Source organism: Geotrypetes seraphini, chromosome 2 (assembly GCF_902459505.1).
Source record: "Geotrypetes seraphini chromosome 2, aGeoSer1.1, whole genome shotgun sequence".
Classification (NCBI taxonomy): Eukaryota; Metazoa; Chordata; class Amphibia; order Gymnophiona; family Dermophiidae; genus Geotrypetes; species Geotrypetes seraphini.
Genome location: NC_047085.1, coordinates 2,296,805 through 2,314,747, shown reverse-complemented (window position 1 = coordinate 2,314,747; position 17,943 = coordinate 2,296,805). Strand labels below are relative to the sequence as shown.

General features: G+C 45.9%; 1 protein-coding gene across 4 annotated transcripts in view; it reads left to right on the top strand.

The window, feature by feature from the left end:
* The window catches only part of SLC52A2 (solute carrier family 52 member 2), a 90,132-nt gene that overhangs the window by 31,808 nt on the left and 40,381 nt on the right, over positions 1-17,943 (top strand). For all 4 annotated transcript variants that reach the window (XM_033934335.1, XM_033934338.1, XM_033934334.1 and 1 more), the window contains exon 4: positions 5,079-5,212. In XM_033934335.1, coding sequence (XP_033790226.1) covers positions 5,083-5,212 — 130 coding nt within the window. In that variant the 5' untranslated portion in view covers positions 5,079-5,082. The remainder of the gene's footprint in view (positions 1-5,078; positions 5,213-17,943) is intronic.

The window sequence follows — 17,943 nt, the reverse complement described above, 5'->3', positions numbered from 1 at the left end:
TCTTATGGCCTCAGCCAACAACGTGAAAGTAGATTGCTACTCTGTATTCCTACAATGGGCCATTGTAGGCCACGTCATCCATGAGCCATCAGGGTCTGCTAATACTAGTAGCTCCACTGGCCTCATCAGTTTTGGTATTTGGATCTGATGTGGCTACAAAGAGGCAGGTGTCTCAAGCTGCCGGTACATCTAGGGATCATCAGTAAGGGCCCAGTTCCCATAGAGAATCCAGAGCACTTTGGTCTTATGGCATGGCTCCTGAGTGCACAGCCCTAACTCATAAGGGTTACTCAGAGGTAGTCATTGCAACTCTCTTTAGAGCAAAGTAACTTTTGATGAAGGCTTTCCAGTTATGGTATGCCAAGGAGCTGGTAGAGCCTTGCCAGGCACTAATTCCAGTGATCCTGACATTCTTGCAAGCAGAACTTGAAAAAGGCCAAGCTGTCACATCTCTCAAAATACAGGTGGCAGGCCTCATAGAAACATAGAAACATAGAAGATGACGGCAGAAAAGGGCCATAGCCCATCAAGTCTGCCCACTCTAACAACCCCACCCCCATGAATTTACCCCCCTAGAGATACCACATGTGTATCCCATCTACATTTTTACCCCCCTAGAGATCCCACATGTGTATCCCATTTCCTTTTAAAATCCGGCACGCTGCTGGCCTGAATCACCTGAAGTAGAAGTTCATTCCAACGATCGACCACCCTTTCGGTGAAGAAGAACTTCCTGGTGTCGCCATGAAATTTCCCACCCCTGATTTTCAGTGGATGTCCTCTTGTTGCCGAGGGACCTTTAAAAAAGAAGATATTATCTTCCATCTCAATACGGCCAGTGATATATTTAAACGTCTCTATCATGTCTCCTCTCTCTCTACGTTCTTCGAGTGAGTATAGCTGCAATTTATTCAGCCTTTCCTCATACGGGAGGTCTTTGAGTCCCGAGACTATCCTGGTGGCCATTCTTTGAACCAACTCAACTCTCAGCACATCTTTTTGGTAATGTGGCCTCCAGAATTGTACACAATATTCCAGATGAGGCCTCACCATGGATCTGTACAACAGCATTATAACTTCGGGCTTCCGGCTGATAAAGCTTCTTCGGATACAACCCATCATTTGTCTTGCCTTTGATGAAGCCTTCTCCACTTGATTGGCAGTCTTCATGTCTTCGCTAATGATCACCCCCAAATCACGTTCCGCCTTGGTCCTAACTAAGGTTTCACCATTAAGTGTGTAAGTTTTGCATGGATTCCTGCTGCCGAGGTGCATGACCTTACATTTTCTAGCATTGAAGTTTAGCTGCCAAGTCGAGAACCAGTGTTCCAATAGAAGTAGGTCCTGCATCATACTGTCTGGTAAAGTGTTCTCACTTACTATGTTGCATAGTTTGGCGTCATCGGCGAATAATGTGATTTTACCCTGAAGCCCCTGAGTCAGATCTCCCACAAATATGTTGAAGAGGATCGGGCCCAAGACCAAGCCCTGCGGCACTCCACTGATCACCTCTGACGTTTTTGAAGGGGCACCATTCACCACCACTCTCTGAAGTCTACCGTTTAGCCAGTCACTGACCCATGTAGTTAATGTCTCTCCCAGTCCCATTCCCATCTTGTTCAATAGTCTGCGGTGCGGGACGCTATCAAAAGCTTTACTAAAGTCCAAGTAAACGACGTCTAGGGACTCACCCACATCCAGTTTCCTTGTTATCCAGTCAAAGAAACTAATTAGATTGGATTGGCAGGACCTGCCCTTGGTAAATCCATGTTGGCGGGGATCCCGTAGATTCTTCTCGTCCAGGATCGTATCTAATTTATGCTTAGTGTTTCCATGAGTTTAATCACTATGGATGTGAGACTCACCGGTCTGTAATTCTCAGCCTCTGTCCTGCAGCCCTTTTTGTGGAGTGGGATTACATTGGCTGTTTTCCAGTCCAAGGGGACTCTTCCCGCCCTCAAGGAAAGATTGAAGAGCACATACAACGGCTCCGCCAGGACATCACACAGCTCTCTAAGCACCCTGGGGTGTAGATTGTCCGGTCCCATGGCTTTGTTCACTTTGAGTTTTGATAGTTCGCAGTAGACGCTGCTGGGTGTAAACTCGAAATTCCAGAACGGGTCTTCTGAGCTTTGCCTTGCTTGCAACTGTGGACCGGACCCTGGCGCCTCGCAAGTAAAGACTGAGCAGAAGTATTCGTTTAGTAGTTCGGCTTTATCGGAATCTGATTCTGCATAAGTCCCATCTGCTTTCCTAAGGCGTACTATCCCATTTGCGTTTCTTTTCCTATCACTGATGTACCTGAAGAAGGATTTATCCCCTTTCTTAATGTCCTATTCGAAGCTTGGCCTCTCTGACTGCCGTTTTGACAGCTTTGGACATGGCCAGATAGTCTTCTTTTACTGCTCCTCTTCCTGATTGTTTGTAGGAAAGAAATGCTTTTTTCTTTTTCTTAACGAGGTCTGAGATTTCTGTAGTGAACCACTGGGGTCTGTTATTCCTCCGTCGTTTGCTTACTGTTTTTATATAGCGATTCATTGCTTCATGTAGGGTAGATTTCAGGTTTGCCCACATAGCCTCTACATTATTGGTTTCGGCATGGTCTTGCAGTGTCCGATGGACGAAGTCTCCCATGCGTTTGAAGTCAGTGCCCCGAAAATTAAGGACCTTTGTTGTTGTGGTCGATCTGGTGAAACCCTTCCGAAGGTTGAACCAAACCATGTTATGGTCGCTGGAGGCAAGCGTATCGCCTACGGAAACTTCCGATACGCTGTCTCCGTTGGTGAGTACCAGGTCTAGTAATGCCTGGTCCCTAGTGGGCTCCAATACCAATTGTTTGAGCCGCGCACCCTTTATGGAGGATAACAACCTTCTGCTGCCGCTAGTTTGTGCGGTAAGTGCATTCCAATCTGCATCGGGCATATTAAAGTCCCCTAACAGTACTGTGTCCCCACGCAAGGTGATGTTTTCTATGTCTTCGATTAATTCCATATCCTTGTCTACCTGTTGTCTTGGAGGTCTGTAAATCACACCAAGATACAGGCATTTTTTCATTTCCTCTTGTGCTTTCAAACTTGGGGAGGTAAGCAGTCGCTGGCATCTCATCAAGACATCACTCAGTACTTGAGTGGAGCACTCAGATTGCATCGACCTTTCCCATCATTGGACCTTAATGTTGTGAAGGGCCTATCTCAGGCTCCATACGAGCCTCTGCAAAACGCATCCCTTTTGGACCTTATGGTCAAGATGGTATTTCTGGTGGCAATAGTCGCAGCGAAGTGAATTTCGGAATTACAGGCTTCCTCCTGCAGAGAACCTTTCCTCAGGTTTACAGAGTCTGGTGTTTCTTTGCGAATGGTATCTTCATTTCTTCTGAGGGTGGTCTCAGCTTTTCACATCAATCAACAGATTTGTTTGTCCGCTACACAGGACAGGATTTTGCAGAGGCTGGAAGTGCGAAGAGTCTTACTTCACTACCTGGAGAGGAACAATGATTCTCATCTATCCGACCTTCTTTTTGTGCTGACTATCCAATCAAGACGAGGCAAGCCAGCCTCCAAGGCTTCGATTGCCAGATGGATTTGCAAAGCAATTTCTTCTTCATATATTGCCTGTGAAAAACTGCCACCTATGTCTCTTACAACTTCCTGGGCAGAGTCCTCGGTTATTCCACCCAGTGAAAACTGTAGAGCAGCTACTTGGTCTACTCTCCATACTTTTACAAGGTTGTACAGAATGGATGTGGTGGCCTAAAAGAATGATGCATTTGGGTCCTCTGTGCTGTGGCCAAGCTCATCTGTCCCTCCCTAGACTTCTGCTTTGGTATATCAGCTTCAGTACAGAATCCTATATCTTTGCAACAGAATGAAAGATTAGGTTCTTACCTCGGTAATATTCTTTCTGTTATAAGACAGAATCCTGTATGGCCCACCCTGTGCAGACTTCCAATTCGTCTGTGTACTGCCTTGGACATTGCTGGTGTCCGTCACAGGACTTCCTTTTCTGTCAAAAAACCCTAAGCTACAAGAGTATAAATAACGCTATTCTTCTTAATCTTTGGGGGGTTTATGCGATAGTACTAGTTGCACATAGCAGGTTGGTTCCTTGATACTCCTATGTTCATGATATTTGTTATTGTTCTTTGTCATGAGCTACAGAGCAGAACAAAAATGTAGTTTGTCTCCAGGAAAGTTCCTTCCCTTTTCATCTGTTTCAGAGGAGTTCGATTGCTTTGGTACTAACTGAAGAGAGCTGTTCTCCTCTGGTGAAGGGGAGGAGTTGAAAGATATGAGTGACACCCTTCCGCAAAGTGCGCAACCAGAGGAGGACAACAGCTTCAGTACAGAATCCCATGTCTTATAACAGAAAGAAGATTACAGAGGAAAGAGCCTAATCTTCCCTTGTACTTCTCTTTTGTTTTATGCAGCACATTAGAGCAATGAGGGTACAAATATTCTACTACTACTATTAATTATTTCTATAGCCCTACCAGCCACACACAGCGCTGCACATAGTCAAAGAGTAAGAAAACAGTCCCTGCTCGAAAGAGCTTAGAATTTAAACAGCCAAGACAGACAACAGGATGTTATGGATACAGTTAAGGGGAATGGATAATCAGCTGGCTGGGTTGGAGGGCAGTGGAGTAGGGTTAAGGATTGAAGGCTATATCAAAAAGGTGGGTTGTCAGTCTGCTTTTAAACACAGGAAGGGAAGAGGTTTGATGGACAAACTCGGGTAATTTATTCCAGGCATAGGGGGCAGCTAGATGAAAGGAACAAAGTCTGGAATTGGCAGTGGAGGAGAAGGGTACAGCTAAGAGCAGCTTATCTGAGGAACGGAGTTCTCTGGGAGGTGTATAAAGAGAGAGAAGCGAAGAGAGATATTGAGGGGCAGCAGGATGAATGCACTTGTTAGGTCAGCAATAAGATCTTAAATTGTATGTGATGGCAGATAGGGGTGACATGAGCATAGCGAGGTTGATAGAAGATGAATATTCACAGACTGTAACCTCTCCCTTTTCCTATAAATTGTTCTCTTTTTTTTCTGATCCTTGTGTCCTTGTTTCCTGATGGCCTTAGGAAGATGCCGGCATCTCTGATGAGCAGAGACCTGGTCACCCATATTCTCGTGGCACTGTTTGGCATGGGCTCCTGGGTCGCAGTGAACTCTCTTTGGGTTGAGCTCCCTGTGGTGGTGAAAGAATTGCCTGAAGGTAAGAAAGTCCTGCACATTTATGTCAGCAGTGTGTCAATAGAAGATGTCCCTTTCAACAGTGATAGTCTCTGATAGAAACATAGAAAATGATGGCAGAAAGGGGCCACGGCCCATCAAGTCTGCCCACTCTAATGACCCACCCCCCTAACTTCTTCCACTAAGAGATCCCACATGCCTATCCCATTTTTTCTTAAAATCTGGCACACTGCTGGCCTCAATCACCTGCAGTGGAAGATCATTCCATTGATCAACCACCCTTTCGGTGAAGAAATACTTCCTGGTGTCGCAATGAAATTTCCTGCCCCTGATTTTCAGCGGATGCCCTCTTGTGACCGTGGGTCCTTAAAAAAAAGATATCATCTTCCACTCGATACGGCCCGTGATATATTTGAACGTCTCAATCATGTCTCCCCTCTCTCTGCGTTCCTCGAGTGAGTATAGCTGCAATTTACTCAGCTGTTCCTCATACGGGAGATCTTTGAGTCCTGAGACCATCCTGGTGGCCATTCGCTGAACCGATTCAGCTCTCAGCACATCTTTTTGGTAATGTGGCCTCCAGAATTGTACACAATATTCCAGATGAGGTCTCACCATGGATCTGTACAACGGCATTATGACTTCGGGCTTCTGGCTGACGAAACTTCTACGGATACAACCAATCATTTGTCTAGCCTTGGATGAAGCTTTCTCCACTTGATTGGCAGTTTTCATGTCTTCACTAATGATCACTCCTAAGTCTCGTTCTGCTGCAGTCCTAGCTAAGGTCTCACCATTTAGAGTGTAAGTTCTGCATGGATTTATGCTGCCAAGGTGCATGACCTTACACTTTTTGGCATTGAAGCTTAGTTGCCAAGTCGAGGACCAATGTTCCAGTAAGAGTAGGTCCTGCGTCATACTGTCGGGCAATGTGCTTTTGCCTACTATGTTGCATAGTTTGGCGTCATCGGCGAATAATGTTATTTTACCTTGAAGCCCCTGAACCAGGTCCCTTATGAAAATGTTAAATAGGATTGGGCCCAAGACTGAGCCCTGCGGCCCACTGATCACCTCAGACGTTTCGGAGAGGGTACCGTTAACCACTACCCTCTGAAGTCTACCTCTAAGCCAGTCTTTAACCCATGCAGTTAATGTTTCACCTAATCCCATCGAACTCATCTTGCTCAACAACCTGCAGTGTGGGACACTTTCAAAAGCTTTACTGAAGTACAAGTACACGACGTCCAGGGACTCCCCCATATCCAGCTTTCTTGTTACCCAGTCAAAGAAGCTGATTAGATTGGATTGGCAGGACCTTCCCTTTGTAAATCCATGTTGATGGGGATCACGTAGATTCTCCTCGTTCATGATCGTATCTAATTTGTTTGATTAGTGTTTCCATAAGTTTACTCACTATTGATGTGAGATTCACCTGTCTGTAATTCGCAGCTTCCGTCCTGCATCCCTTTTTGTGGAGTGGAATGACGTTAGTTGTTTTCCAGTCCAACTGGACTCTTCCTGTACTTAGGGAAAGATTGAAGAGCACGGATAATGGTTCCGCCAGGACATCACTCAACTCCCTAAGCACCCTGGGGTGTAGATTGTCTGGTCCCATGGCTTTGTTCACTTTGAGTCTTGATAGTTCACAATAGACGCTGCTGGGCGTAAATTCGAAATTTCAAAATGGGTCTTCTGAGCTTTCCCTTGTCTGCAACTGTGGACCGGACCCCGGCGCCTCGCAGGTAAAGACTGAGCAGAAGTATTCATTTAGTAGTTCGGTTTTATCGGAATCCGATTCTACATAATTCCCGTCTGGTTTCCTAAGGCGTACTATCCCATCTGTGTTTCTTTTTCTGTCACTAATATACCTGAAGAAGGATTTATCCCTCTTCTTAATGTTCCTTGCTAGATTCTCTTCCATTCGGAGTTTGGCATCTCTGACTGCTGTTTTGACAGCTTTAGACTTGGCCAAATAGTCTTCTTTTGTCTCCATTTTTCCTGATTGTTTGCAGGAGATAAATGCTTTTTTCTTCTTTTTAACGAGGTCCGAGATCTCCGCAGTGAACCACTGAGGTTTATTGTTTCTCCGCTGTTTGCTTACTGTTTTTATATAGTGGTTAGTTGCTTCGTGTAGGGTAGATTTCAGAGTTGACCACATTACCTCTACATTTCAGCTTGATTTTGCAGCGCCTGATGGATGAAATCTCCCATGCGTTTGAAGTTAGTGCCCTGAAAGTTGAGGACCTTTGTTGCTGTGTTTGATCTAGTGAAACCTTTCCTGAGGTTGAACCATACCATGTTGTGGTCACTGGAGGCCAACGTATCGCCTACCGAAACCTCTGTGATAGTGATAAACAGTGAAACAAGGGTACAATTAAAGGTTTTAAGCTCTCTGAGACAGGTATCTACTGAATCTGTTTGAACTGTAACCTACTTTGAGCTCAAGTATGTAAAGATAAATAATGAAATAGTAAAATACCAATCAAAATAAATCACCACCATGTGCAGGGATAGGAGGGAGATTCATTTCTGACCTGGAATACCAAAAACTACCCAACAGGAAACCTTCAAACCTTCCCCGACTAAATAGAACCTGAGGTTCCATTTGTAAGAGATACACACAGAATTAAACAATGATGGGGGTGGGGTGTTTTACATGGGTAAATTTATGTACCACCTTCTACACGTGAAGCCTGTTTTCCATATGGAAAAGGGCTTTTGTAAAATTGCATATCCACATCTATGCATGGAAAGAGCGTACTTCTTTCTTATAGACCTGCATATAGGTGGTGTAGACAGAGTTGAAATGGACGCTTGTATTTTACAGCTTCTTAAGGAAGCTATGTTTAAGAACTAGGAATCTCCTCTCACTTCCCATAGCTCCTAGAAAAATTGAGTCTTTGTAGAAAATACATTTGTGCTCAAGCTTTGATAAGCCACAGTTGCAGGACCTGTCTTTGCTGGTTAAATCTACTCTTAAAATATCCTCCAGCACATGAGTATATGCTAGTACATCACCAGGCTGTGAAGGTCGCAGCATGGATAAGTTCTGGCGCTGTCTTTATGTTGACTAGCAGAGTTCTAAGCTATAATTTCTTTGTCATTCTATCTCAAACAACTCAAAGACTGGCAAATTTTGAACAGTATATTCAAGAAACTACTCATAGCCTCCTTCAAACTAGGAAATTCATGGCTAGATCAGCTTTTGATGCATTTGATGTGACATCTAGAGCATCAGCTAAGTCTATTGCCATGAAATGTCTTGCATGGCTTCAGGTTTATGACCTTAACATCAACATTCAAGATCATTTAGCCAATATTCCTTGTCTAGAAGAATTGTTTGGAGACAAAGTTGAGGATGTTGTGCAAAGACTTACTCGATATGAGCAGATCTGGGCTACATTAGCGGGGTCTAAGTCTAAGAATCAACCCCCTAAATCTTCCCAGAAACCTTATTATTATTCTTATAAGAGGCACTATCCAGCAACCTCGTCCTCTTCTAAACCTCCACCACAGAAGAGGCAAAAAACACAGAAGCATCAGACTTCTGCTCCACAGAAATCAACTCAATCTTTTTGATATGCTACTAGTGAGCATAGCCATAATTCCTCTAACTCAGTTACCTCCCCAACCCATCGGAGGCTGTCTTATTTTGTATCATCATCGCTGGGCTCTCATTACAACTGACACTTGGGTCCTCAAAGTCATACAGGAGGGTTACTCTCTTCATTTCATCACCATTCCTACAAACAACTCTCCAAAAGTGTCCTCTTTCACGTGGGATCTATTCACAGAGAAAGGTAGGGGAGGGTCATTGAGGTGGGCAGACTAGATGTCCCTTCTTCTTTAGGAAATTGAAGCTATTCTTCAACTAAATGCTGTAGAGTCAGTACCCCTTTTCCAGAAAAATCAGGGTTTCTACTCCAGGTATTTCCTAATTCCAAAGAAGACGGGAGGTCTTTATCCCATTTTCAACCTCCAAGCTCTCAACAAATATTTAGCCAAATAAAAGTTTTGCATGCTATCCCGGGGGACTCTTTACCTACTTTTAGAACGAAACAATTGGTTGTGCTCTCTAGACCTCAAAGAGGCCTACCCACCCATTCCTATATATCTGGACCACATGTAGGTAACCATCATCTTCAATACAAAGTTCTGCCATTCAGCCTCGCATCTTCTCCATGAGTATTGACAAAATGCCTGGTGGTGGTAGCTGCAACCCTATGTACCCATGGGTTTCAAGTGTTTCCTCATCTGGATAACTCCAAAGATCTCCCCCTCATCCAATGTTATCTGTACTTCCAATGTCTACTCATCTCTTCCCTGTAGAAGTCCCTTCACCATCTCCCTCTCCTCCTCCTGTTCACTATCTCCTCACTCCTTAATTCTTCTTTCCTTTTACCATCATTTGACTTTTACGTCGCCTTGGAACTATATAGGCATAGAGCAACTCACAAATTGTAGATTAGATTAGATAAAAGCTACTTCACCTCGAGCAGTCCAGTCAGCTACACAGGTGACTATAACGCTTCTGGAATTTGAAGTCAGTTATCTAAAATCTCATCTTCAACTCAAATATTGAAGTTTATAGGAGCCATACTCAACACCAATCTTTAACAAGCTTTCTTGCCCCAGCAGAGACAAAACACTTTGCAATCACTTTGCAAGTGATGCACAATGGGAAGAATAACTTGAACCACAGTTACCGGATGCTAGGGTCCACCTTGGGAATTAGTGCCCAAAAAAAGGATCTGGGTATCATTGTAGACAATACGATGAAACTTTCCGCCCAATGTGTGGCGGCAGCGGCAAGAAAGCAAATAGGATGCTGGGAATTATTAAAAAAGGGATGGTTAACAAGACTAAGAATGCCATAATGCCCCTTTATCGCTCCATGGTGTGACCTCATTTGGAGTATTGCATTCGATTCTGGTCTTCTTAACTCAGGAAAGATATAGTGGCACTGGGAAAGGTTCAAAGAAGAGCGACCAAGATGGTAAAGGGTATGGAACTCCTCTTGTATGAGGAAAGACTAAAACAGTTAGGGCTCTTTAGCTTGGAAAAGAGATGGCTGAGGGGAGATATGATTGAAGTCTACAAAATCCTGAGTGGAGAAGAACGGGTACAAGTGGATCGATTTTTCGCTTCGTCAAAAATTAAAAAGACTACGGGACAGGAGTCACGTGATGCCATGAGCCGGTGAGGACGCTTCCTTGCTAGCTCCGGGGCTGCCCTGCACACCGCTCAATAATTGAACACTTTGCTGCTGAATTTGTGGCGATTTCTCCGTGTACAAGATCGCTCTGGGTGCATGGACAGATATCTAACCAGATCGAAGGAGTTCATGCACCCGAAATCTGCCCGCAAGGATCGAGATCGAGCGAGGCCGGGGGAGAGGAAAATGGCGGCAAGTCCCGCGGCGGCGGTCTCGAATTTGACCGAGACCGCCCTGAGTGATATCAGGGAGGCGCTGGCCCAGGTACTAGGTCCTAAGTTGGAAATCCTTACAGAACGCATGTCGAATATTGAAACCTTGCTGGCGGCGGCGGCGACACGCACGACCGAGGTAGAACAGCGAGTTTCTGATCTGGAGGATACATCCACGTCTCGGGGAGCGGAGTTGAGTGAGCTGCGGGCGCAGGTTCGGGCGCAGGCAGAGAGAAACTGGACGATTTGGAGAATCGCTCCAGACACTCGAACCTGCGCTTGCTGGGCATGCCTGAGACGGTCTCCGACCGCGATTTATTGGGGGTACTGGAGACCTGGCTGCAGGATGAATTGCCTCTCCCGCCCTCATTGGGGCCTCTGCACATTGAACGTGCTCATCGCCTGGGCCGCCGCCATGATCGGGAGACACGTCCACGTGTGGTCATCCTGAAGCTCCTCAATTTCAGGCATAAAGTGGAGCTGCTACAACTATACCGTAAGAAAAGGGATGCCCTGAAATATGATGGAAACCTAATTCGCATTAGCCAGGACTTCTCTCAGGCATTGCAAGAACGGAGGCGGCCTTTCTATCCACTTTGTACACAGCTCTCTGATCTTCACCTGAGATTTCAATTCAACTATCCGGCTCTGCTGCGAATTTACAGTAATGGAGTTTGGCAGTCCTTTCAGTCACCCGAAGCAGCCAATGATTTCATTAAAAAGCTTGAAAAATCCACTCCAGGACAGGTTTGACTCTGGTAGCTGAGCTCATTTTCTTGGGCTGTTTTTGCACCTTACCTGTTATGTCTTCTAGTTTCACTATTTGAGGACACACTGGGGTCTGGAAATCATGCCACTCATCTGAGGTGGCTGTTGAATTTTTTGCCTTGCTTAACAGGCCTGATTCTGGACCGGTTTGACATTGGGGCTTGTGTCCTCTCTGGTTTTGACTTGTGTGATTTGATGGTTACTGTTCTCGTGTTTGCTTATAGGGAGACCTTGTGCTGAACATTTCCTGAGTTTATTTTTGCAGGCCGGGGTGGCCCTGGGAGAGACATCTATCGTGCCTCTTTTTTCTCCCACATGTGGGGAATTGTGAGAAGTATTGGGGGGTTTTGGGGGGAGGGATATTCCTGGGTGGCAACAGCGGTACTTATAGGGCAGACTGTGTCTTTCTCTCAGTGTTTTCTATGGTTGCTATATTTTTTGGGACCTTGTGCATGGTTTGAATGGAGTGTGTGTGTGCAGTCTTGGGGTGAGGCTGGGCACCCCTGGACTTTCCTGATGGGAAGGTTTTTGTATACTGACTTGAATAGTGGGGAGACTCATGAGTGATAGGAATTTTCGTATACTTTCCTGGAATGTATCAGGTATTACCTCGCCTGCCAAGCGCACAAAGATTTTGTCACAGTTGAAACATCACTTAGTTGACATAGCTTGCCTCCAGGAAACTAGACTTACTGACACAGAGCACCAAAAACTGAAGAGAGGTTGGGTTGGGGACCTCTATTATGCATCCTCCTCGGGGAAGAGGGCGGGGGTGGCTATATTGATCAGAAAGGGTTTACCATGTTCTGTCCAGGTCCTGAGGCGTGACACTGATGGTCGATACTTATTGGTAAGGGTGACTGGTCCGGGCGGGTCGTTCCGGTTACTAGTGGGATATGGCCCTAATGGATACCAACACTCCTTTTTCCAAAATCTGGTTAATATATGTTTACAGCATTCTGGTGACCCGCTGATATTGGTGGGTGACTTGAATCAGGTTCTGGATCCTGGTGTGGATCGCTCTGGAGGGTTGGGGCCTACGACGGCGAGACAGACAAAGGGCGTTCCTTATCTGTGTCGGACTTTGGGGCTGGTGGATCCCTGGCGGTTACTCCACCCCACTGACAGAGATTATACGCACCAATCCAGGGCTCATGGAACATTTTCCAGAATTGACTACACTTTGATTTCTGAACACAAATTTGCTTGGGTTTCTGAGGCAACCATAGGCCCCCTTGAAATCTCTGACCATCATATGATTTGGCTAGATGTGGCAGTGGGGGGATCGGTGGGTGTTGGGTCGGGATGGAGATTTCCCTCTTACTTGCACTCTGATCCTCACTTTAGGGAATTTCTATCTGGGAAATGGGAAGAATACAGTGCTTTTAATGCTCAACATTTAACTCAACCCATATTATTCTGGGACACTGCCAAGGCGGTACTCCGTGGGGAGGTGATTGCTTATGTGGCGGCCAGAAATCGGAGAATTGCCCACCGTATAGTACTGCTGGAGAAACGGTCGACGCAATTGAAACGGGAGTTGCTACACTCTCCCTCTCCGTCTGCTAGGGAGGCATATTCCGCCGCTTTGGCGGAGTTGAACTCTCTCATTCATGAGCGTACTAAGAAATTATTATTTTTTCGCAAATACCAATTTTATAAATATGGCAATAAAACCGGGAAGTTGTTAGCTTCTGTCGCCAAGAGTTGGAAGGGATCTCGATATATCGCGATGTTGAAGGAGAAATCGGGGAAAACACTGACATCCGCGGAGGATATTTCTAACTGTTTTCAAAATTATTTTGCAGACTTTTATTCGGCCTCTGGTCCTTATACGGGCCCGGACGTGGGGGATTACTTAGAGGACGCGGGGATGCCTAAACTATCGGTGGTTCAAATATCTAGGTTAGATAGACCGTTACAACTCCCGGAAGTGATACAGGCGATACAAACTCTGAAACCGTGTACGGCTCCGGGCCCGGACGGCTTTTCTCCGGAGTTTTATAAGATCTTGGCGACCTCAATAGGGGGGTCTCTCTTAAATTTTTACTCTGAGGTACAGAACTCCGGTGCCCTCCCGCGGTATGCAAATGATGCTTTGATCACCTTGATCCCTAAACCTTCTAAACCGCCGACGGATATTGAATCATATCGCCCGATATCACTGCTGAATGTGGATCTGAAAATCTTGGCCCGTATTTTGGCGGAAAGGTTGGCCTCCCTGCTTCCTGCCGTGATCGTGCCGGAGCAGGTGGGCTTTGTACGTTCTCGTCAATCGGTAATCAATGTACGCCGGGTGCTACTGGCCTTTTCTCGAGCCCAGAGGGCCCACATTCCAGGGTTGTTGGTTGGGTTAGACGCGGCTAAGGCTTTTGATAAAGTCCACTGGCATTACCTCTTTCGGGTGTTACATTACATGGGGTTCCCTGATAGTTACCTAGCGTTGATTCGTGCGCTCTACTTGAGACCCAGGGCATCGGTCTTGGTTAATGGAGTGCGCTCTTCCTTTTTTGAGGTGGGCAGAGGGACGCGTCAGGGATGCCCGTTATCGCCACTCCTTTTTCTCCTATACTTAGATCCGCTATTACGCACATTACAGAGGGACGACGTACTAGTGGGGTTACCTGAGGGCTCCTCTCAGCTGAGGGTGCTGGCATTCGCGGATGACCTTCTGCTTACCTTGGGTGATCCGCATCACTCTTTGCCTCGAGCTCTGGAACTCCTGGATGAATTTAATCTTTACTCCGGTCTGGTGCTTAATAAACAGAAGTCCATAGTGTTGCCCACCACACCGGGGGTGCGTTTGGGTTGGCAGGGAGAGTTTCCCTTACAGTGGGCTACATCTCAGCTGACCTATTTGGGGGTAGTGATCCCTCAGGACCTGGACAGACTGTATTCCATTAATGTCTCGCCTTTATTTCAGCGCACTCTATCCACTCTCACGGGTTGGAGGAAACTCCCCCTGTCACTTTCGGGCCGTATTGCATTGTACAATATGATGCTTTTACCGCAATGGCTCTACATTATGCAAATGCTGCCCATTATGCTTACACCTAGACACTTGGCACGGCTCAACTCCCACCTTTCTGCTTATTTATGGCAGGGACGGCAGAAAGACTCAACATGTTCTTCTCATCTGTATTTACAAACGAAGACACAACCAACATACCGGAACCTGAACAAATATTCAATGGAAATCAAGCAGAAAAATTAACATCCATGGAAGTGAGCCTTGATGATGTACACAGGCAGATAGAAAAACTTAAAACTGACAAATCCCCGGGTCCGGACGGAATCCATCCCAGGGTTCTGAAGGAATTAAAGGAGGAGATAGCGGAACTACTGCAGCAAATTTGCAACCTATCCTTGAAAACAGGCATGATCCCGGAGGATTGGAAGATAGCCAATGTCACGCCCATCTTTAAAAAGGGATCAAGAGGTGACCCGGGAAACTACAGACCAGTGAGTTTGACTTCGGTTCCGGGGAAACTGACGGAAGCACTGATTAAAGAACACATCGATGAACATCTGGAAAGAAACGAACTTTTGAAAACAACCCAACATGGTTTCTGCAGGGGGAGATCGTGCCTAACGAACTTATTGCACTTCTTCGAAGGAATTAACAAACGGATGGACAGAGGAGACCCCATAGACATCATATACCTTGATTTCCAAAAAGCCTTTGACAAGGTGCCTCACGAACGTCTACTCCGGAAACTGAAGAACCATGGAGTGGACGGAGACGTACATAGATGGATCAGAAACTGGTTGGCGGGTAGGAAACAGAGGGTAGGGGTGAAGGGCCACTACTCGGACTGGATGGGGGTCACGAGTGGTGTTCCGCAGGGCTCAGTGCTCGGGCCGCTGCTATTTAATATATTCATAAATGATCTAGAAACAGGCACGAAGTGTGAGATAATAAAATTTGCGGACGATACAAAACTATTTAGTGGAGCTGGGACTAAAGAGGAATGCGAAGAATTGCAAAGGGACTTGAACAAATTGGGGGAATGGGCGGCGAGATGGCAGATGAAGTTCAACGTTGAGAAATGTAAAGTATTACATGTTGGAAACAGAAACCCGAGGTACAACTATACGATGGGAGGGATATTATTGAATGAGAGCAACCAAGAAAGGGACTTGGGGGTAATGGTGGACATGACAATGAAGCCGACGGCACAGTGCGCAACAGCCGCTAAGAAAGCAAATAGAATGCTAGGCATAATCAAGAAGGGTATTACAACAAGGACAAAAGAAGTTATCCTGCCATTGTATCGGGCGATGGTGCGCCCGCATCTGGAATACTGCGTCCAATATTGGTCTCCGTACCTTAGGAAGGATATGGCGTTACTCGAGAGGGTTCAGAGGAGAGCGACACGCTTGATAAAAGGGATGGAAAACCTCTCATACGCTGAGAGATTGGAGAAACTGGGTCTCTTTTCCCTGGAGAAGAGGAGACTTAGAGGGGATATGATAGAGACTTATAAGATCATGAAGGGCATAGAGAGAGTAGAGAAGGACAGATTCTTCAAACTTTCGAAAAATAAAAGAACAAGAGGACACTTGGAAAAGTTGAAAGGGGACAGATTTAAAACGAATGCTAGGAAGTTCTTCTTTACCCAACGAGTGGTGGACACCTGGAATGCGCTTCCAGAGGGAGTAATAGGGCAGAGTACAGTACAGGGGTTTAAGAAAGGATTGGACAATTTCCTGCTGGAAAAGGGGATAGAGGGGTATAAATAGAGGATTACTGCACAGGTCCTGGACCTGTTGGGCCGCCGCGTGAGCGGACTGCTGGGCATGATGGACCTCAGGTCTGACCCAGCAGAGGCATTGCTTATGTTCTTATGTTCTTATGTCCAAATTAATGCTACCACGACATCGAGGGGGGATGGGCTTACTGGATGTTTCCCGATTTGCACTTGCATGTCAATTTAGACATCTACACGATTGGTTTTGTAATACTTCATGGTTTTCCCAGCCTGAGAATGAATGCTTTGAATTCAGACCGTACCATTTCAGTTTTCTCTTACATGTTCGACAGTTACCCGACTTGCCTTCTCTACACAGTCATCCTTTTTTGCAGGTGATGCGAACAGCTTGGAAAAAGTTATGTCGGTTGCTGAAAGCTTCTTCTGAAACAACGCCCTATCTTCCAGTGGCGGGCAACGGAGCATTCCCGCCTGGCATGGACTCTGCTGTTTTTGGCCGCTGGACTTCTCTGGGTCTTCATTATTTGTTCCAGGTGGTGCAGGATGCGGGTACTCCGACCCCACTTATTGACTTACAGAGGGAATTTACTTTTATAACTGGGGACTGGTTCGCCCACCGACAACTGTGCCACTACGTACAGACTTTGACCCCTGCATTATTGAGAGACGAGGTTCGATCTAGCTTACGTGAGGCCCTTGACCTCACGGCGCTCGACCATGTACCTTTAAAATTTTACCATAAATTCTTGCAAGACCTATCCGGAGAACTGGATTTTATCTCTCTTGCCCAGAAATGGTCGGCTGACCTGCAGGTACCAATATCTGATGACATGCTACGAAGGGGACTTCGCGTGGGACGCGACCCTACCTTGTCTTCACCGGAGAAAGAGCGTAACTACAAGTTTTTGCTGCGAGCGTTCTACCCACCCAAGAGGGCTATGATAATGGGGATTAGTACGTCTTCTGGTTGTGGAAAATGCTCCTCTCCTATGGCATCCTTTGGACACATGTTTTGGACTTGCCCCCTGGTGTCTGCATTTTGGTTGACTTTAATGCCTACGCTGGCGGCACTATGGGGATGCTCGTGGAGGTTGCATCCCAGTTTCCTTCTTACTGCACAAATTCGATTTCACCCACCGAAACCAGGATGTGCGGCCTTTCTCCGAAAGACTGTTCTTATGGGCAGGAAATGCATTCTGACACAGTGGCTTTCATCTCAACCTCCTTCACTGCAACAGTGGCGCTCCCTTATGCTACAGCAAATGCTGTTGGAACGAAGGGACATTGTGGATTTGCAAACTAAAAAGGGCAGGCTGTTCCGACAATGTTGGTACCTGTTTAGTCTCACGTTTGTCACACACATTCAACAACAACTATGGACGGACTGATTTGACTACTACTTTACTGCTCTAGGTGTTACAATACTGTAGTTTTCCGCTGTTGCTGCCCGGGTGGGGTGGGTTGGGGAGGGATGAGGGTGGGGGGAGGATTGGGTGGGTTGGGGATTTGGGAACGTTTGATCATTCTATAACATGACATTATTGTTTCTGTATTTGTTTTGACCTGCTGTTTAATAAAAATTATTTCACATAAAAAAAAAAAAAAAAAAAAAAAAAAAGACTACGGGACACTCGATGAAGTTACAGGGAAGTGGAATTCTTGGCATTAAGGCCAAGAGTCCTAGCCCTGGGGGCAACTTTTTTGTTGAAATTTCCTGTGAAATGTTTTATTACATATCAGACAAAGACTTACTTGTTTTTGGAGCCTAAACAGCTGTTAGAATTGGTAGAATCTAGAGAGGGTGCAGCATCAGTAACTTAAGATATATAACTTGTCATTATTCCGG